Source organism: Crinia signifera, chromosome 2 (assembly GCF_055691185.1).
Source record: "Crinia signifera chromosome 2, ASM5569118v1, whole genome shotgun sequence".
In the NCBI taxonomy this organism is placed as follows: domain Eukaryota; kingdom Metazoa; phylum Chordata; class Amphibia; order Anura; family Myobatrachidae; genus Crinia; species Crinia signifera.
The window spans coordinates 43865632-43891196 of record NC_139218.1 but is presented as its reverse complement, the minus strand read 5'-3'; the positions used below and the strand labels follow the sequence as shown (position 1 = coordinate 43891196).

Below are 25565 nucleotides of genomic sequence, written 5' to 3'. Positions count from 1 at the left end.
GGGATAAAGTGTCGGGATTTCGGCGGTCAGGATTCCGGCGTCGGGATTTTGAACACCGGGATTCCGACTGCCGGGATTGTAACTGCATCCTGTTTGATGTGCAACATATTGTATCAAACATAACATTGATCACTAGCAACCGCTGGAGCTCGCACTCACCCATACACACTGAGAGGTGGTGGTGATTTGTTGTTACGAAGTCGGCATATGGGGCCAACATCACTCCAGTGTGTACACAGTTTATGACAACAGGTAATCACTTACTAACATAAGTGCGCAGCGACCAATTCCAACCAATTAGACAGACTATTTTCGATTGTTGGAAATATTGTCCTTTTTCGACAAGAATAGTTGCATTTATATACAAACTATTCAATATAATTTCCGATCTTCCGACTTTCCAAAAGTCGGAGAAGTTTTTGATCGGTTAATCTGCGTCTATTTGGTCAGAGACTGCCGCAAATTAGACAATTTATATGCAGAGCCGACTTTAATCAAGTCGGATCTACAGCAGCGAGTTCCAGACGAAAATGGCCGGGACTGAAAAGGTCCTAGGCAATATTCCCGAATATTGGAAATACCGGCCAGCATTAAAAACCCCATATATGGCTTTCATATGCATTGCACATGGCTAATTAAAGGCAATTGCTAATTCTTGGCAATGGTCAATACACAGGGCAAGTATGTTTGTTGTGTTATTGCATAACCCCAACAGACAAATAAAATACTGGTCACACAGTGTCAGTACATAGCCAACAGACAGGTAACTTGGCTATGAGCAGATTTTGGCTTCTTGCCTTGGGCCCTCTCAAAAAGACAAGGTTTCATTCATTAATAACTCCTTAATCTCTCAGAAATTATAATGTACTGTTTATCAGTATCTAGAATTCAACCACTGGCACTAACAGAATAAACAAATCAACAGTAATGTAATACCGAAAAACCCTATTAAAATGTACTATACAATTAGTTTAGTTTTCTTTTATACTCATTTATCATGCTTAAAGTAAACAACCTTACTTACTGCATAATAGTGTAATAATGTAACAAAAGGTATGAAAATTGGCAGACATTCAAATGAAATGGTGCTATACTTTTTAAGTTTTCAATATTCAAATTGTGATATCTCGGCAAACTTCTTCGAAAACAGTATTCCAATGCAATTTCAAAAGAAACTTTCATTCTTACTGAGTTTTCCAGTACCAGCTGGCAACACGATCCAAAAAAGTTGTGTTTTTATAAATTCTACAAATAAGTTCAGAATCACATTTCAGTTTTTATGTCTTAATAATTACTGCTCGTCAGGAACGGCCTAACCTCTTTTAAAATATATGCATTTTCTTTTTTTTTGTTGGCAAAGTTTGAACCCGTTTTATGTGCTGTAATATAACACCAAATAGCTACTGCTGTTAGCTAAAATAAGTGTATCACCTTTGGACTCATATATTTTGCTGGCAATACGTCTGTGATTCCCATGACATTTTTTAAGTATTTATGAAGTGTTACTGTAGGAAGGAATGTGAGGTTGTACCTCCATTTTTTTCCCCCCTGTTATCCAGTGTTACTGGTCTTTGATTAGCTTTATCTACGGCACACGTCTTTAAAATAGGGGAATTTGTTCTTCTGAGTTGAGTAAGAGCAGATCCTGAAGATTAGGGATTTAAATAGTGAAAGCAAGTCTTTATTTCCTTGCCTTCCATCAACGAGGAAATAAAATAAAAAAGGGGACCGAACTTAAATGTACGTAACCTTGGGATCACCAGTATTGTGAAGTATTATTTTACTCTTCCCAATGGTCCTCTGAGAATTCCAAGAAGAAATTGGTTACTTTCCTCCTCAGAGAGGACATCTGGACAGTTTATCAATAAGTAGGAATGTGTCTGCTGCTACAGTAAGAAGAGTCTGTGATGTTTCCACATACGCTCCAAGGGAATGTTGGTCTTTAAGATCATCTGCAATCATCAACATTTTTTTGGACCCGGCTCCCAGTCAGAGGTCTAAAACCTGAAATTTATGGTCCGGGTGATGTTCACCATGAGCTCACACTTAACTAAACAAATTAGATGGGTCTCCATCCAGGCAGCTGTAAAGAAGTCCTGCCGAGATCCACCTGATCTTTTACAGCTTTTCATAAATCAGTACCCACTAGGCTGCAGACTGCAGTCATTAAAAACACATCATGGAAATTACATATCTACCAAGAGGAAGAGAACACAAAGGTTCCCTCGCTCTTGTCCTCTCAATCACAGCGTAACACAGTCTGTGTGTGGTAAACATAAAAAAGTCTAGTAAACAAGCAGAACGTAGATGTTATAACTAAGTCTTAGCCAGAATTGTATGAGTTACATGGTGGAGGGCTGGTAACAGAATACAGGCACTGCTAATAATATTTGTGCACAAAATATATGCATTAATAAATTGATTACAATAGGTTGTGTGTTTATACATTTATGCTGTATTAAAATTGTATATATTTTTGCCATTTTTGGGGGTATTCAATCCGGGATTACGACTGTCGGAACATTCCGAAATATGGAATCCTGGGCCGTTTCAGTCTGATTCTACAGTAACTCGACAATGGGAATTCAATGTTCCAACTTTCGAGTGTTGGAAAGTCCGTGGATCGGCGAAAACGGCCACGGACTGTCAAAAAAAAAACAGTCATGAAATCAACAATCTGGGGCCGTTTCCGACAAAACAGAAAATAAGTCGGATCTGACTACCTTCAATGCTGTCAGTAACGGCAGCATTGAATAGGTGAGTGCCGCTATTTCTGCTGGCGTAAATAGTGGTACAGATTGAATAACCCCCTGTGTATCTTGTTTGGTGAATTAGCTATATCAAAACCAATAATATTAGTGCGGTTTCCTGTTGTCTATTCTATTTGTTTTCATCTTTGGTGAATTTGTAGTGTGCTCCCACAAGCAAACAATGGTTACTGCTGCTGTATAATAGAAACTTAACTTATTAAATTATAACTTAACAGTTTGTAATAAAAACAAAATGCTGCTTCTCAACTCTATGGGGGGAAATTAAAGTGCTATGCATGCAAGGGGCCACTAGATGGCCCCCAGCGGTGCAATTCAGGTGTTTCTGTATTTACAGTAGGTGCGTACAACAGTCAGTGATTATTGTTATCTTGTTCTGTCATTTTGATGGGCTGGTAACTAGTTTTTTTATTTATTTTTTAATCAGTTTTGTCTAATTAGCGCCTGAATAATTGAGTTTTTTACAGACAATTTAGACGATTTTCAGCCTGCGAGCTATAACAAAATAGAATTTACTGTTTAAAGAAAACCTTTTTAGTGTTATATTCAGAGAATACAGAACTTGCATGACTATGGGGGGTATTTAATCCCGGGTCACGACTGTGGGTATGTCCCTACAGTCATGTCACGTTTTTGGCCCTTTGCCTGTTTATCGGCAGGTGGGATTTAATGTTGAATGGTGAAAAGGGGGCATGTGCATGAAAACAGCTGTGGATTGTGATCTCAACGATTCTCGGCTGTTCTCGGCAAAATGGGCCTGACAGCTTTTAAAGTCGGGTCCGTTGGGAAAGACAGCATTGACCACTGTTATTTCCCAAGTCGGAAATAGCAGTGGGGATTAAATACCCCCCTATAAATTTACATTTAGTGGTGAACTTATCAAACTCAAAAGGGTTCCATCTTTCATCCTAACAGTCTATTTATGCTCACTACTACCCCTTCTGTGTCACCACTGTCTGTCTTACCCTCCCCTTTAGAATGTAAGCTCTCACGGGCAGGGCCCTCTCTCCTCATGTTTCTGTTTTAAAATATATAAACCTCTGCCACCCTGATAATTGCTTCAGTGTCCTTTCCCTGAGGTAACTTTCCTTATTTATCACGTACTTGTCCTAAACTGTCTTGTACTGTCATTCGTTATATGTTTTTTGCTCACTTATGTATTGTTAGGCGCTGCAGAACCCTTGTGGCGCCATATAAATAAATGATAATAATATATAATAATCTTGGAACCTCCTACATAACACACTTTGAGGGAAATTTACTAAGATGGGAGTTCTAGTTCAGATGAGATGTTGCTATGGGAAACCAATCAGATACTATCTATTATCTTCTAGAAGGTGCTAAATAAATAAGTAGATGCTGATTGGTTGCCCATAGCAACATCCCATGTGAAACAAAACTCCCATCTTAGTAAATTTCCCCCTTTGTGTTTATGATGTATTTAACACCATGGCACAAATACTGTACAGCAAAACCCCAAACCCTAAAATGCAGTTTTACAAACCTTTTTGGCCTTTTGTGCTCGTTTTGGAAACTGTCAAACTTAACTTAAGGCCAAACCAGACATAAAATTGCCTGGTTTGAAATTGCATAGTTTGACAATGAGATCCTGATTTCTTTTCCAAGCAAAACCATGCTACTGTATGCACGCTACAGTCTGCATATCCACACTTAAAAACCGTGAGAAAAGGCAGTGTTTTTTCTCTAGACGCTGTCTTGGGTGTCAGAGTAGGAAAAAAAAAGTAACAAAGACGAAAAAGTAGAAAAATATATAATTTTCTCACTATGGTTCCTTGCTCACTGATACCTTTAAAAAAAATCATGCGCTACTAAAGTAACTTAATCTTCAATGCATGCCATACAAAAACCATACAATGTAGCAAAAAAAACAACAACAAAAACATCCCGAAAACCAAACAATTCTATAACGTAAAAAAAATTCTTTTTTTCCCAAACGAATATAAAACATGTAAAACATTTCTTTTTTCGCAAACATATATAAAACAGGATCATAATTCATTTTGGTTAGATATCACCTTATCAAGGTGTAAAATCCACCTCTGTGATAAAGCACAGAAAATGAAAATGTCTAGAGTGCAACATTAGCTTAAATTGTAGACACATTCTTACAACAGACAAATGTTAATGACAGTACGCTACATTACTGTATGTGCCCCTGATTGGTAAGCTGTCAGGAATTGAGGAGTAAAAGAGCCTTAACTGTTCTTGTCTAGCTCCCACTGTGCCAGTGCTGGCAATTTACTGATGTAATTGGCCTGCTAATGGTAATAGCACTATGGGTATTTCATGTCTCACCACAAAAATAAAATATATAAAGTTTTAGCCTAAGACAGATCGTAAAATCAGATTTGGCATGTTTAGTCACCATGTACTAAAAAAATAGTAATGCGCTACAAAAATAGTTTTACACTAATGACCTATACTTATTATTATTCTTCAAATATAATTTTGTTAAAAAGTTGTTTCCCTATTTGCACTTTTGTGTATATTTTACCGAAAGTTAGGGAAGCGTGAAGCAGTTGCAAGTAAAATTTTCTAAGGGGGGGGGGGGGTATTCAATTGCGTCAGGGGAACTACCGGCGACTGCCTATTCAATACTATCTTTCCCGACAGCAATGAAGTGGAAGATCGACAGAATGGGCCTGACTTTAAAAGCAATCTGCCCCGTTTTGTCGATTTCGGTCGTGAATTGTCGCGATCACGGCTGAATATCTACCGTTTACGCGAATATCAAACAAGCCCCCTTTTCGCCGGTCTGCAGGCGGGACATTGAATCGCGTCTGGTGATCTGCGGTGGAACAAAATGAAAACGGGCCCGGGTCACGGCTGTCGGGATGGATCTTCATTCGTGAACCGTGATTGAATACCCCTCTAAGTCTTAGTAACTCTTTCTGCCATAGACGGTTCAGGGCGTTTAGTGAACTTGGCCTGAAATGGTATTATGTAATATATATATCAACATTGATGGATTCAGCCATCCTGGCTGGGCTGTCTAATTCTCTAGCTTAAACACTTAAATACCCTGTCTACCTTAGATTCCTAATTAATCGTATTTATGAAAGTGCAGGGAATCAGGTTAAGGAGACGTGAATCATAAAATGCATTTGCCTGACAGGATTATGCTGCGACTAGGTGATCTACAATAGCCCTATTAGGAATAGCCAGGGGATGTGTTACATAATGGCTTCTCAAATGCCAAACAACATCCATCAAGAGCCGTCCCCGAGTCACCGCGCAGCAGGTGGTAATTGGAAGCTACTCTACTAGCTTCCGTTCAATTGTTGACTAAACATTGACCATTGGAGTAAAAAAAAAAAAAAGAATCTACAACCGCATTCAATAGATAAACTGTAATACTAACCACAAAGTACTCTACTGGCATTGCAATGTTCTATTATGTCATTTTGTGCCCAATAAATTATTTCTGTGGCTTTTTCAGGAATTCAAGGACAATAATTTACCGATCGGGCTGGAAATATTTTTGGTGCAATGAGCAGAGATGAGATCTGTGGTTTGGCAGCAGAACGATTGACAGTATTGAATATTGGCAGTGTAGTTCTAATTGCGGAAAAGTGATTCACAGCTCTCTAAGTAATGGGCTCAAACTATAAAAGCTGAGTAGTCAATTTAAGGGGACCGAGGGAGTTGTTTTTGAAAATGCCTTTCTGTTAAGTGTGCAATTTTTTTTTTTTTACATTTATAATACAATTTTCTGTTAAAATAAATACATTTTTAACCCGTTGAGTGCCAACATCTCTGCTAAAAAATGCCAGCATCACCCACATTTGTTATATAAATTCAATTAAAAAATGTTGTGTAAAAAAAAAAGATTATTATTCCTATGTAAGGTAAACATTACAGGTCATTATGATGAAATAAAAATATGTTTGCTTTGCAATTTTCACGCCTATTTTGACAAATTCGCTTGACACTCAAAGGGCCGTATTCAATGCGGCCAACAAGGGGGTTAAACAGCGTTTAACCCCCGCCCTGGCCGCTCATCCTATTCTTCGTTCCAGGGGAATCTCCACTGTTAGAGGATGGCGAGGATTCCCCCAAACAGCGAGGGATGCAGGGATCCAGCTGCATTTAGCCCTGAGTCTCGCAGTTTTAACGGCCACACATGCCGCTTCCCCTCTGTAACACTAACGAGGGGGAAACGGCGTGCGCAGGGGGTCAGTTGAATACTGACCCTGCGAGCTGTGACAGCGCATAAAAATCATTGAATACACCCCAAAGGGTTAAAGACAAAATTTGAATGTCTAATTTTTTGGAAAGCGTAACCTTTGTCTCTCTCCACCCTCTGATAAATCTCCTACTTTTTAGATACAATTGCCACGAATCAGAGAGCTTAATCGAACAGTCACCTTGTAGCTGTATTAGCGATTACTTTCAGACTGCTTGGATTGCGGATCAGCTTGTCTAAGATGCTGACAATCTGCTCAAACTTTGGTCTGTTGTTTCGATCCTTCTGCCAGCAGTCCAGCATGAGCTGATACAATGCCGCTGGGCATTCCATGGGCGGAGGCAACCGATACCCCTCATCGACTGCCTTAATGACCTGTTAACGGGAAATGATTCATTAGAAGATCTTATTCCAAAAAAAGTATTACAGTGAAGTTTCGCTACCAACATGATACAAAACCACAGCTCTAATTTGTTTATTGCTTCTTTTGTTTAATGTCCACGATTCATTTACCCCCAGGGAAAATGCCAACAAATTAGCTGTAAATAATACCTTTAGAATACATTAATTAGTTAGCGAGCATGTGAAACATTTGCTTAAATTAATTAATTTAGTTTTTGGTGTGTCCTTTATAAGGGACATTTTTTTTAAATTGCAATTAGGAGTTTAAGTTATTTTTTATTCCTTTATTTTATGGCAAAATATGGTTTTAATTAAAACCAAGATAAACAATTTGTGATAATAGCTGCAGACCCACTGGCCACTTAAAGTGCCATATAAAGGTAATGTTCTTCTTAGTTAAAAAGAGAAAAATGAAATCATTGTATTAGAAGAGCACATTTCTTATATATATATTTCTTACTTTGATGTAATATATGATCACTTAATTAGTCAACTGGTGTTTATGTAAGCCTGCGATAATGTACGATACTCTTGGCAGCGTACAGAGAAGCTAAGTTCCCTCTATGAATAAATAATCAAAGAGGAGAAAATGGTCCTCTCGTTTATACATACCTCATTTTTCTAATTGTTGGTGGTGATGTATGTATAGAAGAATGTAGCGTGATTTGAGGATTATCGTTATTGTTTAAATTAATTAAAAAATATAAGGCAAGCACCTTGAAGGATTGCTACACTGAATAAATTGCACTACATACCGGAATTACAAATAACATTCACAGATATACGTGTACAAATTCCTATACCTTGTCAGACCTTAAGATACCTGATATTGTCGGTTATTCAGATCTGATCGCTGTTGTGTGAATTTGTACGGCGATTGATTATACAATGACTGCGCATGCATATGTAACACAATACACATGTGCAATGCCGAACAATGACAAAATCTAGCAATTTTTGGGGGAATTGCAAGCCGGCCACAGTTTGATTGACCGGAAGCCGGCATTTGGGGGTTAAGACCGGCTGTTATCTGGGAGAGTCAATGGTCCCATTTGAGGCAAGGTCCATATTACGAATCACATGACTGCATCTGCTAACCCAGGGTATTTAAAATGGGATTTGCGGCATTGTGCAGTCAGGGGGTGGAGGGAGTCACATGGTTTGCCACAAATTGTGCCATCCTGGGAAAGTGGGCGGAGTCTGCTACACAAGGACTCCAAGTCCAGTTTTAGTATCGTAAAGGCCAGAAATACTATGTGTGAGCCACCTCTGACACTCCCAGCAACAGCCAGTCGTGCATATTGGTCCCCCATCATGACCAATCAGAAGCTGCAAACAGAAAGGGACAAAATAGATTGGGGTTGGAAAAAAGTTTGATGTTTAGAGGTGCAGGGTAGCGTTATCCATCAACGGGGTAGCCATCAATTTTGGGGGAAAACTACCACTGGTTGCACCATTGATGAGTCGGGCCTGTGCCTATGGAAATGACCAGAACTAATTCCATGCAGGCACAGTACAGTACATTACAGTAAGGATATGGGTACTGTACATTGGAGCTCCTCACAGATGGTAAAACCAATGACTATCCACAGTAAATTATCAATGGTTTCTAATCATCGATGGCCATCTGTACCCGAGAGTGAGGCTTCTGCATGTCTCTGGCTAAGAATCTTCTGTATAGGGCCCCTCATTGGGCAGTAGCCATACCCCTTAGTTTCAGAACACTGATGATCTCTTTGTGGCCCAGACAGTAACCACTGTGAAGTGCTACTAGTTTTATTGATATTTTTGTGTACTGACAAACAAACATAATGCATCTAAACATAGTATATTCTTACATCTTGATTGGACATTTCCCAGTACGGTCTCTCTCCATATGACATGACTTCCCAGACCACAATGCCATAGCTCCACGCGTCACTTGCTGATGTGAATTTACGGTATGAAATGGCTTCTGGCGCTGTCCATCTAATCGGTATCTTCCCACCCTAGAGAGACAAAAGGTGTCATTGCTTATTTAAGCAAACATTAATACTGTATGTCTGCTCGTTCTTACCGGCAAAAATAATCTGCTACATGACCCAGGGCTAGGTTCAGGCAAAAATGATGTGCTTTCAATTCATTATGATGCTAATCCAGGCCTGATCAAGGCAAAATTTACCTTCACTCAGTGGCCACTCTATTATGCACACCTTAATGTCTGCTCTAAACAGCCAATCATGTGCCAGCTACACAATGCATACAATCAAGCAGGCATGGCCAAGACAATCAGTTGTTGTTCAGACCAAACACCAGAATGGAGAAGAAATTTGATCTTAAGCCCAATACACTTGTACTTGTACACAGTGTTGCAAGTAAGGGGGTACGGCGTGGTACGGAGTACCTGTAAGAAATATGTTGCAGGTACGCAGTACCACTTACCCCCTGACCCACTGTCAATTCTATTTTTATTTTAAGTCTAAATATAATGCATCCGCAGCCCGCCCACCCAGCGTTATGATTGGTGCTGTATGCAGCTACCGGCTACTGCTGATTTAGCCTGTCACACGACAGCATGAAGAGCAGGCTCCACAATTGTAAGCACAAGCTGCCCGGCTCTCCCCCAAGCAAGAGCCAACCCACCCCCAGTCATTCCCTGTTTTTAATTCCCTGTCTCCTGATGCCACGCCACTATGGTCATTTAGTCACTCCTCTAGCTTTGTGTGACCATGCCCCCTCACGACACATGGCCACGCTCATTTTTGGTGGAGGCTATCAGTACCACCAAGAAAAAAATTATACTTGCACCACTGCTTGTACAGACATGGGAGGACCTGGGATCAGCTATGTGTGTCTGATGGCTGATCACTGTGAGAAAAAATAAAAAAAAGGAAACACAAAAACAAAATGATACTCACCTAATCTCATGGAACAGCGATCAATGCTTTGGTGGGGGCTACTGGTCATTTTGGCTTAATATCTCTTAGCAATATATTGCTCAGTGTACCATTTTCATCAGCGACCAGCAATATTGGTTAAAAAATTGTGTTATTAGCATACAATGTGAATATGCTGTACAAGCTTTTGCTGACTAAAATGATATGCAGTGTGACTATGGGGGTTATTTTGGTTCACTCTTTCTGACAAATTCCTTCTTAGATGGACAAAACCATGTGCATTGCAGGGGGGCAGATGTAAAATGTGCAGAGAGAAATAGATTTGGGTGAGTTATTTTGTTCCTGTGCAGGGAAAATACAGACTGCTTTATTTTTACACTGCAATATAGATCTCACTATGAAGTAAAACCCCACCCAAATCTAACCAAAAAAACCCCTATATACTTTGTGTAACCATGCCTAGATCTACATATGAAATGCTAAGCTACAGTGTTTCCCTAGAAAACTCTGTTACTTTCCATTATAATCAGCCTCTGCTTGTGTATCCTATTCACATAGCAATAAGAATAAGCTGCATTTTTAGAAAAACAATGATGTCAGCTCACTCATGCCAAGTATCTCCCACTGCGTGGTGTCTTATGGGAAAATGTAGGAGGAGACATCAGAAAATTGAACAACCAGAGGTTTTTTTTTTTTTACCTAGGGACTAGCCCAGAGATCATAGGTGCCGATTTATGTTTTTGCTCGTGGGTGCTCAAGCCAAACATATAGGGGAGTGGCTTCAAGGGGAAGGGGCGTGGCCACAAAATAATATCAATACGCAGCAGAGTTGTCTCCAATATTCAAATTATTTTTACACATAACTTGTGGACCTGCAGCTGTTTCTCTATGATAATCGTACGTACCCCCATGCACAGGAATGCCGGGAAGATGGTCAGCTCTGTTAATGGCGCTGGACAGCATCTTTTATGCGGCAGCCACCGGGTCACTAAAGAGCAGACGGAATACACTCTTCCCGGCATACTGTTTGCCAGGCGGCAGGGCTGGCGATGCGGGTGCTGCAGCTGCAAATTAGCAAGTTAATATGGCGGCCCAGTAGCGCGACTCGGGCCCATGGGTGCTCATCAATTTCCGTGGGTGCTCGGGCCCTTGAGCACCCAAAGAATCGGCACCTATGCCAGATACCAGAGTCTTCCTATTGGAAGCACTATCTGCTCATCACATACTGGGCTGTGGTTGGATTGGCAGACACGACTTCCAATGGGAAGCCTTTCTGCCAGCTCAGCTCTGCTCTTAGGGCTGCAGAAGACGTAGTCCTTGGAAGCCCCAGGGAAGAAACAAGGCGCGCCATTGCGTATGCGCAATTTCACCCCTGCCAACACTAAGGGTCCTCTAAGGGCTGCACAGAATGCAGTTCATAGAAATCAGTTTGCATGCGTGCCGCCGATGTGGGACTGATGTGACATTGTGGCTAGCTCACATGTGCACCAATGGGGATCATGTGCTGGCTGGGCAACAGATGGAGCATGCTGCAGGGTCGGGGAGCAGAAGCTAACAGCAGCCCCCCAAATAATTAAGCTAGCCACCACTGATTATAACAGTGTTATACGAAAAGTATTATAAAATAAATAGATTCATTGTCCAACTATCTATCTATCTATCTATCTATCTATCTATCTATCTATCTATCGTTTGTTAAAAATGTGTATATTATTTAAATATATTAGAATTTGGAAGGAATCCACAGATTTATCCTGCGGTTCCTCCATTCTCTCTTTGTACTCCAGTGCCAGAGGACTAAGGTGCCCACTGCTGCTCCTGTCACCCTCTTCCTGTCACCCACATTACCAGTAAAGACAATTTTAAAACCATAGCGGTGGCTCATTTTAATAGACCTTCTCCTGGATGGTCTACTGTCATGAATTGCAGTACAACCTTCGTTATCACTCCAGGAAGCAGGTACACACAATGGTAAGCACTGCAGCAAAATGGGGGTCTATGATGAACCCCAAAGTGTCACTTGTGATCATTTAATTGCATTGTTTTTTTCAGGTCTATAAATGTGTTCTCCCGCATCTAATAAACCTGGGTGGTGCACGGTGTATTCTGCTGAAAGTAACGGACAACATCAGAAGAAATCAAATTCTATTGCAGGTATAAAGAAGGTTCTATATGGTGAATACTTTTTTTGCTCCTTAAATACAAAGCCCCCACATCTTTAAGTTTATTACAAGTACCTCACCCCTCAGACACATCTGACCTAAACAGAATCTCCTAGTAGGAGTTAAACCCGCTCTACCCACCATCTTGACGCATGCCAGCCATATGGTACATCAAAATAACATCACCACGCATTAATAACACGGAACATGTTGGAGGTCAGAGTTCAAGCAACAACACGGCCAACTGTAGACATATTTTGATACCCACCTAAATAAATATTAAAACATTATTTCTGCTTAAAATAAAGGAACACTTTTATTACAGGATAGTTTGGTACTAGTTTCCAATACCACCACATAGCCTGTGTGACAGATCTCTAACAGCCACACTATGCATAGAGTATTTATCACCCTATTACAATGCACAGCCATGTGCTTCCATCACTAAAAGGATTAACAAAGATGACAGCTATGCTAACCTCTGTGCTAATTGCCCCGGATATAACTTTCCTCATCTAGAGCCGCGGGTTCCTGTGCAGAATGATGCAGATTATCTGTCCTGTGTCAATTTGCAAAATGCTCTTAAGTAGAAAATCTATTATGTATTAACGTTGTTAATTGTATTTGAGCACAAAGCAGCAGTTACACTTCGTGTATGTACAATAAACATTTCAAACAAAGCAATGACAGGCGAAAAACCGTTATTTATTTAAATGATTATCTTGTTCGCACATGTAAAATAGCAATAGCCACATATGGGGTCTAATTCAGGATGGTTCGTTATTTCGAAAATACACAATCCGGTTGGTAATTGAAGGATTGTGCGGGCGCGGCATTCGCATTGTGCATGCGTGTACACATATTGCGAATAAATATTAGTATGCATAGCAGTCGCATTGAAGTCACAGTTTGATTGACAGGAAGCCAGAATTTAGGAACAGAACCATGGCGTTCTCTTGGTGTGTTTGTGAAATCGCAGACATGGCCAGGCCTTTTTTGTGTGACGGATTCTTTAGCAGATTAGTGGAGGCCATACATCAGGACGATTTGAAATCTTTAAGATTTCAGACACAATTTGCCTTCCCAGACACACAATAGATCTTGGGTGAGATTTAATAGGATGAGAGATTCAGAAAGTGAGAGATTTGGTGAGAAATCTCCAGTTTTTTTAAAGCGGCAATCATTTACACTTCAAAATGAACTGGTTTTGCAGTGTAAATGATTGTCGCTTTAAAAAAAACTGGAGATTTCTCACCAAATCTCTCACTTTCTGAATCTCTCATCCTATTAAATCTCACCCCTAATGTCAGTAATTTCACATAAGATCTATCGTAAAATCTGCAACTCCCAGCATACAGGTCGAATTAGGCCCATAGTACTATATAGTACTGTAGGGCACATTTTTAAATCCCAGTTAAAGTTACACAGTTAAGCCTAGTATATTTCATCATCAACACACCACTGTCTGGCTCCTATAACACTTCGTTTTATAGTAAAGCCATTAGACACTATATTTACCTTATATGGCTGCAAAGTGAAATCTACCACCTCCTTCCTAATTCCCAAAAACGTAGACTAATCCAGTTTATGAGTTTTACCTGCTGCTCAGCTAACACACTATCCCCGGCTCTACATATGTACAACAGCAGCACCGCCTGCATGGGGAAATGATACGTCCCATAGAAAATTCCTTTCGATACTATTTTTTTGCCAAAATATAACACTCACCCAACTAGTACTTGCTTAAGTGAAGCAGATAAAGGTCTTTTTTACAATAGTATGCATATTTTCTCTGTACCTTACTACAGTGCAAATCCTAAAGCTATCACGCCTTTCAGCAACCCACAATTAGTCAACTTCTTTGTGAGTGTGAATTCAGCTGCTATCAACATCCCTGCAGTAACAGCCAGCTTTGTGTAACATGTGCGATGACATCATCCAGCTTGCTGTTCCTCATAAATGGCCAAGTCATTTAAAAAAAATCTTCTTGTATTTTTCAAGAAATATTGGCCACTAGGTGTCACTGTTGTATTGCAGTTTTTGGGTAGATTAAGGAAACTTTTTTTTTTGTCCATGCTTTATGTTTAAAAAATTATGGGAGTCCTATCAGTGGTAACTTGGGTCTACAAGTTTATTCCGTGTGTTCTTGAAAAACCTTTCATTTAAATTGTTGACATTCCTTTTTTCAGTACTAGTGAAGGGACCAGGCATAAACTGGGTAACCCCGATCCACCTTTGATCCATTCTGCCTCTTACTCCTGCTGTTGAATACTTCCCCTCCCCCTGCAGATCCTCCATTCTCCCTGGCTAGTGTTTGTCCAGTTGCTCTCTAAAGTGGAAGCTATTGGACAAAGCTCAGCAGATATACAGTAGATACAAAGGTGGATTTGCCACAAGACAACCTAGGAGCCTGCCTAGGGCCCAGTAGGTCACAGGGGGGCCTATAAAGATATACTGGCCATCCAAAACATTCCCAGAGGAGCATTGAGTGACTACCGCATCAAGTTATGATACAATGGACCTGCCCACACTCCCAAAGTCCCCTTGATGTTCTTTGATAGGATAATAAAATGGTTTCATCCACTGCATGTGGGCAGTCAGAGTACTTGACACAGGTATTAAACCTACTTCCAAAAGACCTAGAGCCTGATTGAGATTTGTACACAATGTCGATGTTCAAGCAGCTGAACATTTATCGGTAGACTTTGCTCGCGGCAAGGTACTGCAGTGAAAAGAGTGGAGAAGTGAGCCATTGAAGAAGTTGCCCATTTAAACCAATCAGCTACCACGTATTACTTTTTAGAATGCGTTTGAATTTTTTTATCTCAATGCTGATTGGTTGCCAAGGGAAACTTCTCCGCTCCGCTCACTTCTCCACTTTTTTCAATGCTTCATTAATAGATCCCTATCTCACCAATCAGTGTCACCATACAACAACCGGCAGAAATAGTCTGAGGCACGTAGAGTACACACTGTACTTTTTCTGTACAATACCAAAACAAAGTGAATGGCATAGTGCATGCATCTCTCCCTAAATCAGACCGACAAAAGTACTGCGAACACACTGAACCTTTATTGGCCATTTTGGTTGGAAATAGCCATATTGGCCAAATTTTCTTATACTGTGTACTCAACTTTAAGGTTCCCATACACTGCCTGCGATGTCTCGCAGCAGTGTACGGACACCCGATACCCTGCAAGCCGCCGGGACCTTTCCGTCCGATTTAACGGGCCGATTGGTCGCAATTGGCCGAAATCGGACAAAATCACCTCGGTGTATGGGGGCCTTTACTGTACAGAGCTGACCCACCCAAAAAATCTATGGGTGATCAACAATCCCTCTATTAGCCAAAGGAATGCCATCCTCAGGACCAGAGATGGAACCACCACTGGTGCAACAGGTGCATTGGACTAAGGGGCCCACTGTTGCCCAGGTCAGCAATGACTCTTTGGGTTGGGGTAGAGGAGGGGGTCCAAATGATATTTTTGCAACTGGTCCCGCCACTCACAAGTTCCACCACTGTGTAGGATGCTGGCAAAAAATGTTGTGGATTCCTAAAAACTTTGATGCTTTATTATTATATTACTGTACATACAATCTTATTTGCTGTGTACATGTGTAATTATTTACTTCTTTGCCATGCCATTTTCTGAACCTATTAAAGAATTGCTATCTCCCCCCCTCACTACCACTCGAGCGGAACCTCAGATTCCTGTTCTAGATCAGACACGTCATTTCATCTATAGCTATTATTAATCTACTTTATTCACTTTCCTATATACGTGAACCGTAAAAAGTCTTTCATTAACATGAAGCAACTGAGATCCTGAAAACAAAGGCAGCGTCTACCTTGTACACTTGTATATAGTAGATCACATAGCATGTTTGTACTGTAAGATTTCACACCTTTGCCATAACTCACATAGAAACAATAAAATGTCAGCGTTTGCACTGCTAACGTTTGGGAATTAATCACGTCTTTATATTTCTTACCAGAAATGCGCACATACTTTATTGAAAGTATTCACAACTTTGTTTCAATCCCTTTTATTGAAGATTTATTTCCCCCTTGAACAAAATACGCGCCTGACATATATTTTGTGTTTTGAGGCTTTTGTTTAATGACAGCGAGAGCAAAACCTGGACACCTGGCTTTTGTGTTTATTTTCCAGCTCTCAGATCTGGAACATAACACCTGGAACTGTCTACTTTGTGTATCGTTTCCTTGCCATATTCCTCGTGTTGATTCTATCACTGGAATTTGTTTGTGTGTGTGTTTTTTTTTCTTCAACAACTGATATTGGGCCAGTTTTAGGTTGGCTCGCTAGGCGGTGTATATTCATTGTCTAGCGAGCACCTTAGTGCCTCCCCGCAGAAGGCCCCCCCCCCCCCCCGATGCCCGAATCCCTTCTCTAGCATGCTAGGGGATGTGTTCGCTAACACGTCCTTTTACATGCGGCTATTGGCTGGAGAAATCATTCATTGGTTGCTCACCTTTGAATAATTTCTCCTGACTTGGGTAATAAATGTCAGGCTGAACTGATTTTATTACAGCCCCTATCCGCCGAAAAAGGGGGCTGGCACTGACCCTCCCCCGGCTGCAGCTGGACCCGTGACCAAGGGGTAGGGGAAGCGGGAGATGCTCCTGCCGGGAGCTGGGTCATGGCCACGTCATTCATTTTTCTTACACATGGAACGTTGGATCAGCAGGCTCAATGAATGACCCACGGGCACTCGCATCTGATCGTGATCATGTACACATATGTTATTAAATAATTGGTTGTTCTGACCAGTCAGAATTGACCATACAGATGGAGCACCTCTCAGCCAGCGCTGGGGCTCGCCAGAATGCCCCCGCTGGCGAGTCGGCGCTCCATCTGACTGGTGACAGGGGACGCAAACCCTGCCCGTCTCTGCTTCAGGGAGATGGGCAGGGTTAGGGGGGGGGGGTGGGATTGGGCTGCAGGGACCGGCGGCGAAACAGTTGGGACTGGCAGGGAGCTCTGTAGTAATGGGACGAAGGAGCGCTCCCTTCCGGTGGCTGGCGGGGGCTGGCGGCTGGCGATTCTACCACCAGCCCCTGCAACAATGAAGGGCGCTCCACCTGTATTGTTTAATAAACCTTACCATGTGTGGGCACCTTTAGCCTCTACCACCACTGATATGAGTTTATTCCATTTGTCCACTACCCTTTCGGTGAAGTAATTTTTTCTCAGATTTCCCCTGAACCTCCCTCCCGTCAATGTTAGTGCATGTCCTCATATTCTAATACTTTTCTTCATTTGAAGATATCCCTCCTGGACCTTGTTAAAACTCTTGATATATTTAAAAGGTTCCATCATGTCCCCCCTTTCTTTTCTCTGCTCCAAACTATTCATATTGAGTTTTTTTAAGGTAAGTTTTGTGATGTAGGCCATATATCAAAACAACAAAACATGTGCAAAAGTTCCCATAGCATTATTATAATGAATAACCTCAGATTAGCTAAGTAATTCTGATAATAGGATATTGATAGAGCTAACCATTCGGGGATGCTAATTATACCTTAACTGCCCATTGCTCAGCATCATTGGAGTCCTCCTTAGGGTTTTTTACAGCACTCATTCACTTCCTACATGTCACAAAATTTCTTGGGCTCAAAGTAAACCTTTCTTCTATACACAGCTGAATCCACAATGTGAACAAAACCCTATGGACATCCCAGTTACAGCAAAGCTCTCAATGAAAATTGTCTTTGAGATTCCTGAACTCTGGACAGCTAAAGGATGGTGCACATACATACAAACTGACATACTGAGCAATACTTTACTTCTAACTGCTCATGGCTATGGATGGCCATCGGTGCAGATGCCATCGATGGTTGCCATCTATGGCGATTCTGCACTCAGCCATCGATAGTGGCAAACTATTTGATGGATAGACATCGATAGTTTTAGCTATCGATGGTCATCCACTATATGTGACTAAATGGCCTGTGGGCCAATCAGTACTCGTGAGCGGGACTTCCTGGGGTCGGGGGTGGAGCTGTGCTCCATGATCCAGGCACCTTGAGAAAAAAAAAGGAAACATCGTTTCCTCTTTGCGATCGAAGTAGGGAACCTATCTGGTACTCCCACATCGATGGCGAAAGTATTCGACATCGGCCACAAACCTTTGATGATTTTAAATCAATGATTTTAAATCATCGATGGTCGATGGCCATCCCTACTCATGGCTGTGTGTTTACCTTCTGAACAGATAAAGGGCTTGTTTGCATGTGCTGCTAATCAATGAAAACTTTGAATAAATTGCAAATTAAAAATGCCAGTGGATGTCTCTCTCACCCTTGTTGTGTAGGCTGCTTCCGGATCATCTTCTAGGACACGAGACAACCCAAAGTCAGAAACTTTGCAGACCAGGTTACTGTTAATGAGAATGTTCCGTGCCGCCAAGTCGCGGTGCACATAACCCATGTCTGAGAGGTACTTCATGCCAGACGCAATGCCGCGGAGCATACCCACCAGCTGGATGCCGGTAAACTGAGCGTCGTGTTTCTGCAGAAAGAAATATGAGCATACATCTGAGATACTAATTGGCCATTAAATTATTGTGGAGAACTGGATATAAATTAGCAATTACATTCTCACCGATAATTAACATATAGTTATGGCAATTTACTAAAATAATTGTGCTCAATTTTCTTGATATCTAGCAGCCCATTGTTCTAGTAATATACATTAGACATGATGTAGAAGACCTACGTCTCTCCAGCTGTTGTGATATAGCAAGTTCCGGTATGCCTACACCCTGTGACTTGTAGTTCCACATATTGCCTAAACTTGCATTTGCCTAATTATTTTGAAGATACAGATGTGTCCTCTTACACCTAGCCTCATTATTCCACGCGGCCCGAGATGACCAGCACCGGTGAACCATGCCTAGTCATCGTTATGAACGTGTGCCTGTCTTCCACAGATAGCCGAGCCAGCTATTTAATAGGCAACACTCATTCAATATAAATTAGAATGTATCCTTTAAATTCACTAGGGACCTTCAACAGTCTTATGGTAAACTCCACCAGCCATTATTTGTTTTTGAAAAAGCTGGTCAGCCCTATTGGCGCTGTTGAATCTACTCTGATGAACCATTCTCTCTATACTACATCTACATCCCCACACTTCTTACCAGGCGTTGTGCTACTTTGAGCAAGGGAGAGAGAAAGAAGTGCGGAGGCACAATGGCTGCCACTCCCAGAGACCCCATCTGGCACATTGATATCCAATTCCTCAAAATACTGTATGCATTCAAAACTACTGTATATGTGAAGGTATATTGACCCTTTCTGGTTTACACAGTCACTAGATGGGGCCTACTGGTTATTATATCTATTATACCGATTTATAGAGATATTTTGGCTATATGGGTATATTGGTTATATGGTTGCACATGAGGCTTTGTGGTGGTGTTGTTGCTGCGTGTTGGTGTAATTGTTATGTGTTGGGCATATGAGACCAAATGGAGATATTTGAAAGCACAGTTGAGTCTGATTTTTCAGTCACCTGTCTGTGCTGTTGTTTGTGCTATGGTTATACTATTTTTGTGTGATATTTCTGTGGTAGTGTTCTGGAGCCCACAACTCTCGCACACAGAAGTCCGGGCGGAGGGCACAGAGGGTCGTGGGAAGGTGTGCTGGGGAATTTACCTATGAGAAAGCCCAGCTCTTCATGGGCATTCCCATGAGAATGCTGGCATTCCCATGGTAATTCCCAGTTGACGCGTGTGTGGGGGGAGGGCAGCCAACATCAGCAGATGTCAGCTGCCTTCCCTGTCCTTGCACAGGGCACCCGCAGATCACAGACACCATAGAGGTGTCTCAGATCTGCGAGCACTGGAGAAATCATTCAACGGTCATCGGCCATCAAATGATTTCTCCTTCTCCCCTGAACCCAAGGCTGCGAATCATCATCCATTCGCTTGCATGTGGGAGTTCAGGGGGGGTGGCATCTGCAGGACTCGCAAGGCTGCGAAATTCACAGCCTTGCAAGTCAACCAGAATAAGGACCTCAGTTCATGCACCCTTACTTGGGACACAGGCTACAAACCCTTCTCCTACTCACATCCTCCTGGAACACAGTCTACCCCCCTTCTCATCCCCACTTGCTCACCCCACCCCAATATGGGACAAATAATAACCACCCTAACAACTCTCTTTTTCCACGGGAGATGGACCATTTGCCCAAAGTTGCACCATGTCAAACCAAATGTCATCAATAACCTCATTGGCATTAAACACACATTTCAATATGCAGACCCAAACAGCAGAGATACTGTATAATGGGGTACATTTGCTAAACGGTACTTTTCGTAACTGCCATGTCTTCTGCGGTTTCAGACGCTGGATTTAAAGGGGTTATTATATAAAAGAGAAACCATGCCTGGTTTGGTATTTAATATTATTCCCAATTTAATCCAGCAGCTGAAACCAATGAAGATGCGTCAGCTTTGAAAGGAACTGCTTAGCTTATTAGCCCTATGTGTTTGTTCAGTGAGTTGCACCGTTCCAATATGCTTTCAGCTTCCACGTACCCTAAGGAAACTGTCCAGCGAACCATTTTCCATGTATTCAGTCACAATCATCACTGGTTTACCTAAAAGAATTATAAAATGTGAATTAACTTATAGATACAATAACTGCCACAGATACATTATAAATATTATAATTAACTTAAAGAACAGTTCATTAAAAAGCCATAGCGGAAATCCTGTGAGACAGTAACAGATTTCTCACATCACATTATCTTAGATCTGTAAGTTATTGCCTGTAACTCCATCCGCTCAGACTTTTACAATGATAATTTAGTGCTATTACATCGGAGTAACCTGCCACAGAAACAAGTTTGATAGTAGCCTTAGAATGAGAGTTTTTGTAATTGTTTTGTTATAGTAATTTTTTAAATACATGTATAAGCTCTATGTAAATTTCTGTCTACATTCTATTCACCTGAATCAGGCATGGGGAACCTTTGGCCCTCAAGCTGTTGTTGAACTACACATCCCAGCATGCCATGCTACAGTTTTTCTAATTAGCCATGCTAAATATGTTGCAGGGCATGCTGGGATGCGTAATTCCCCATCCCTGACCATGCCATTGTGTACCCAAGGCTAGTCAAGTCTAGATGCAAAAGTCAACTTCAAACATAAGGGGTAAATTAAATAAACCTGGGAAATATTTGTCAGTGTGAAAGGGATATTATGAGATCTGCAGTGATCTCATCATTATATGAAGACTATCTATATTTTCTACCGGGATGCTGTTAAAATCCCGGCGGTCGGGATCCCGGCGTTCAGAATCCCGACCGCCGAAATCCCGACACTTTCTCCCCCCGTGGGTGTCCACAACACCCCTGGAGGGAGAATAAATTAGCGTGCCGAGCATTGTCGGGATTTCGGCGGTCGGGATTTTGAACGCCGGGATCCCGACCGCCGGGATTTCATACTGAATCCTCTCTACCATATGGACACAGATACAAGCTAAGATTTTTTATTTGAAGGGAGCCAGTTAGAAAACCAATACAATATGTTTTTGGAGAAAACCCATGAAAACATAGGGAGACCAGACAAAGTACAAATATAGTACTTAACCTCAAAGCTGGGGGACAATCAAACCCCTCCACTTTCCAAAAGGAGATGAAAAAAATCCCAAATGTTGATAAGAGTATACATTCCCTGTTTTGGTCAACAAATGACCCCAATGCTTAGACCAAGGGAGAAACATAAATAGCTGCCCCACTGCCGGATATGAATATTCACAAGTATGCTACTGTATTTATGCAGATTACAAATATAATAGTCTCTTGGTGATTTTAATCTCTCTAATGATTTTTCAAATTAATATACAATATAACTATTTACACTACTAGTAGGAATTGAAGAAGAGGTTGTCAACCTCTCATCGCCAGCTGTTTTTGTTATGTACCGGTACTCACTTTTTGTGACGACTCCTTCCAACCGGATGATATTGGGATGTTCAAACTGGCCCATGATGCTGGCTTCGCTCAAGAAATCCCGTCTCTGCTTTTCGGTGTAACCCACTTTCAGTGTTTTAATGGCTACACTGATTTCTTTTTTAGATGGGAGTTTCAGCCGGCCACTGCATACTTCTCCAAATTCTCCTATAGCAAAAGGAACAAAAAGAACTTACAGAGCACAAAAAATAAGTAACAGTAAAATGCATAATAAACTTAAATAAACAAAGTCATCACATAATGTTTTATCCCATGGGCCAGGAATAATAATCTTCGAGTTCTGCGGTTGTGCGGGATGCCGACCAAAAAAACGAGTTCGTCCAGCATCCCGCACAGCCGCCAAACTCAGAGGGTATTACATCTGGCCCCATGTCTTTATTTAAAATGGCAGCTGCAGAGGTCATGTCCTTTTATATTAAATTAATACTTATCGACAAGGCAGAGAAGTTCCTCCTAACAGTCAACTCTAGAATTATTACTGAAATGCAGAGCTGCCCAAAGTGATACAAAAATATTTAATTTTACAGATTTATTTATTTTCCTATTGCTCATAGTGAAAGATGAAATGTTAATATTACATAGATATTTGAGGTCTCGTTTCAAAACAAACATGACCTGAACTGTCCTCACACTTCCAATGGATGGTTGCCCAAAAACAAAGTCAATTTTTTTTTAAATGTTAAACTATCTTCCCTTCAGTTTTAAATTGCTGTCTTCAGGTCTCTCATTGCTATGATGTCTTAGTTTCACTACATGTCCTCATTTATCATCTTCTGAAGTCCACCTTCTTATCAGTACTGGTCAACTTTCTCATATTCATTTAAACTTTTGCAGTCCAAATTTTATTTTGCAATTCAAACGGTCTGGTTTAAATGTTTAAATTAATTAGTAATTTTTTTTTGTATTAAAAAATGGTCTACATTGAATGTTGCACGCTATTAATGTTCTTATTTTAAAGTGGCTCGCCAGTGGATCTGCTACTAGCGCTAGGGCTGTTGAGCCTGACTAGAGGATGGACTTAAAAATCTCACAGACAAGGCCAATGAGACAGCATACAAGCCCGATACCCAAGTAGGGGTGTGGCCAATATGTGGAAAGGTCACACCACCACTCGGGAAGGAAGGCAAGGAACTCATAATTCTGAGTAATGTTGCTCCACCTCCCTGGCTGACCCAAGCCCCTAGAATTGACTAAGGTAATCTGACATGTCCCAACATCTTCTAACCACCCCTGCTCCCCATTCTCTAGATCTCTTTTCCAAAGTCCCATTGTATTTAATTTACCGTTTACTTTCTTATTTCTATTGCACAATTTCCTCTTTATCTTACACCCTTTTCCCTTTCATTATCCCCTGCCCTTATGTTCATGTCTGTTTCTACTTATGCAATTTTTATTTTAACAATATCTATAATCTGCTTTTGCTGTAATACATTTTTGATATTTACTTACTACTACTGCTAATCTGATAATTAAAACATTACTATTAATAACATACAACAAAACTGTTTCTGTGCTAAAAAACATGGTGCGATTTGCACTAACTTGCTACAGATTTTGAATTTATTATCAAAATCGATAGCCTAAATTGCACCAAGTGTACACAGCTTAAAGTGTATTGTGCTTCTTTCTTTCCACAGCAACAGCAACTCACCCCCTTTGCGGGAATAGGATTTAACCCTTGAGTGATAAGGAGGAACTAGATTCTGTATTATGTGACAGCAGCAAAGCCATTCGGAGGAGGTCTGTATGCTGTGGTCATGCTTGTCTTGTGGAGCTATGCGGCATGTGGGTGAGGTGGATGTGGCATGTGGGTGAGGTGTGTGGCATAGATGGTTTGATACATCTCCCCTATATATACTATTTGTAACCTCGGACTTGGTTACCTACCTGCTCCAATGACCTTGTCTATGGATATGCATGCGGAGTCAAGCTCTTTTGCAAATTCATGAACAGCCTGGCTTGGGTCTTCGTATGTATGAGGGTCCACGTATGTCCTAAGGCCAGGAAATTTTACTGTAGAGGAAATAAAGGACAAAAGTCTGAACACCATGTTAAAGCCTCCATACATCAGGTGACTCATTTTTCTGACGTTCCGGCACAGGCGATCCACCATCTGTGGGTATTGTGCAAATAAAACACGTTAAAGCCTGATTAGACGATCCCAACCGTTTTATGTCAAGATCAGAGAATCAGAGTTTTAAATCATGCTCAATATTCCCGATTCCTCAACCGGGCTGTTGGGAGATCGAGACCTTGCCCCAATCTATGTGCAATAATGGCCAGTGTACAGATCATTAGACATACATTCCTATTTATCACTAATTTTTTATGATGCATACATTTTTGTAAAGTAATAACCAACATTGATGCCAATATCGTATTTACTATTTCTCGAAGGTGATTTTTGGTGACCATCCCTTTTTCTCCTTTCATACTTAACCAAAATCGATAAATGAGGTACCATTTCAAAGATTAAGTTCTCCGCTTCTGGCACATTGTTAATTCAAATTGTAGATTGTATTGTTTGTTTAAAAATTGAAGTTGACTTTTGCCCCTAGAGTACTTTCCCTGGATGCGTTGCTACGGCACGGCTAAAATGATCAGTTTTGCTCGGCTACTCGATTGCACCATCGAATACAATATACGTTTCACACACTAATCTACATTGAATGTTGATAATCGTATTTTATTTGCATGTGAAATCTTTGCACGGGCCACCTAATTTTAAATGATTTGGAAAACATAATTTGCAACTGAGCGGCTGCATCATACTTGCTGTCAGGGATCTGGTTGAGGGATCTGGGGGTGGGGCAACAAGGGCATGGTGTTGCCCTGCCCCCACTGGGCCAAGAGGAAGTAGTATCGGTCAAGTACTGTATGGGCCATAATACAGCTGCTATTGCAGTTACAAATGGATGAACCACAGAAGATATCTCCATATGTGCTGCAGTACCCCTGTCATACATTCTGAGGATGCTTCCATTTTGCGGATATCCCACGAAAACTCAAATTTTTTTAAAATTAGTTTAATAAACATGCCCCTAATGCATTCATTTCTTTTACTACTGAGATTAAGGGCTATAATTACTTAAGCATCTCAAAGAGGATTCTATCATTTCTATATTGCATCCTAGAAAATGAAAGA

General features: G+C 41.0%; 1 protein-coding gene across 2 annotated transcripts in view; it reads right to left on the bottom strand.

The window, feature by feature from the left end:
* The window catches only part of EPHA3 (EPH receptor A3), a 351028-nt gene that overhangs the window by 17205 nt on the left and 308258 nt on the right, over positions 1 to 25565 (bottom strand). For both annotated transcript variants that reach the window (XM_083171936.1, XM_083171937.1), the window contains exons 10-15: positions 24308 to 24433; positions 22382 to 22567; positions 20982 to 21043; positions 18740 to 18949; positions 9216 to 9365; positions 7157 to 7350 (exon numbers count right to left, since the gene is read on the bottom strand). In XM_083171936.1, coding sequence (XP_083028062.1) covers positions 7157 to 7350; positions 9216 to 9365; positions 18740 to 18949; positions 20982 to 21043; positions 22382 to 22567; positions 24308 to 24433 — 928 coding nt within the window. The remainder of the gene's footprint in view (positions 1 to 7156; positions 7351 to 9215; positions 9366 to 18739; positions 18950 to 20981; positions 21044 to 22381; positions 22568 to 24307; positions 24434 to 25565) is intronic.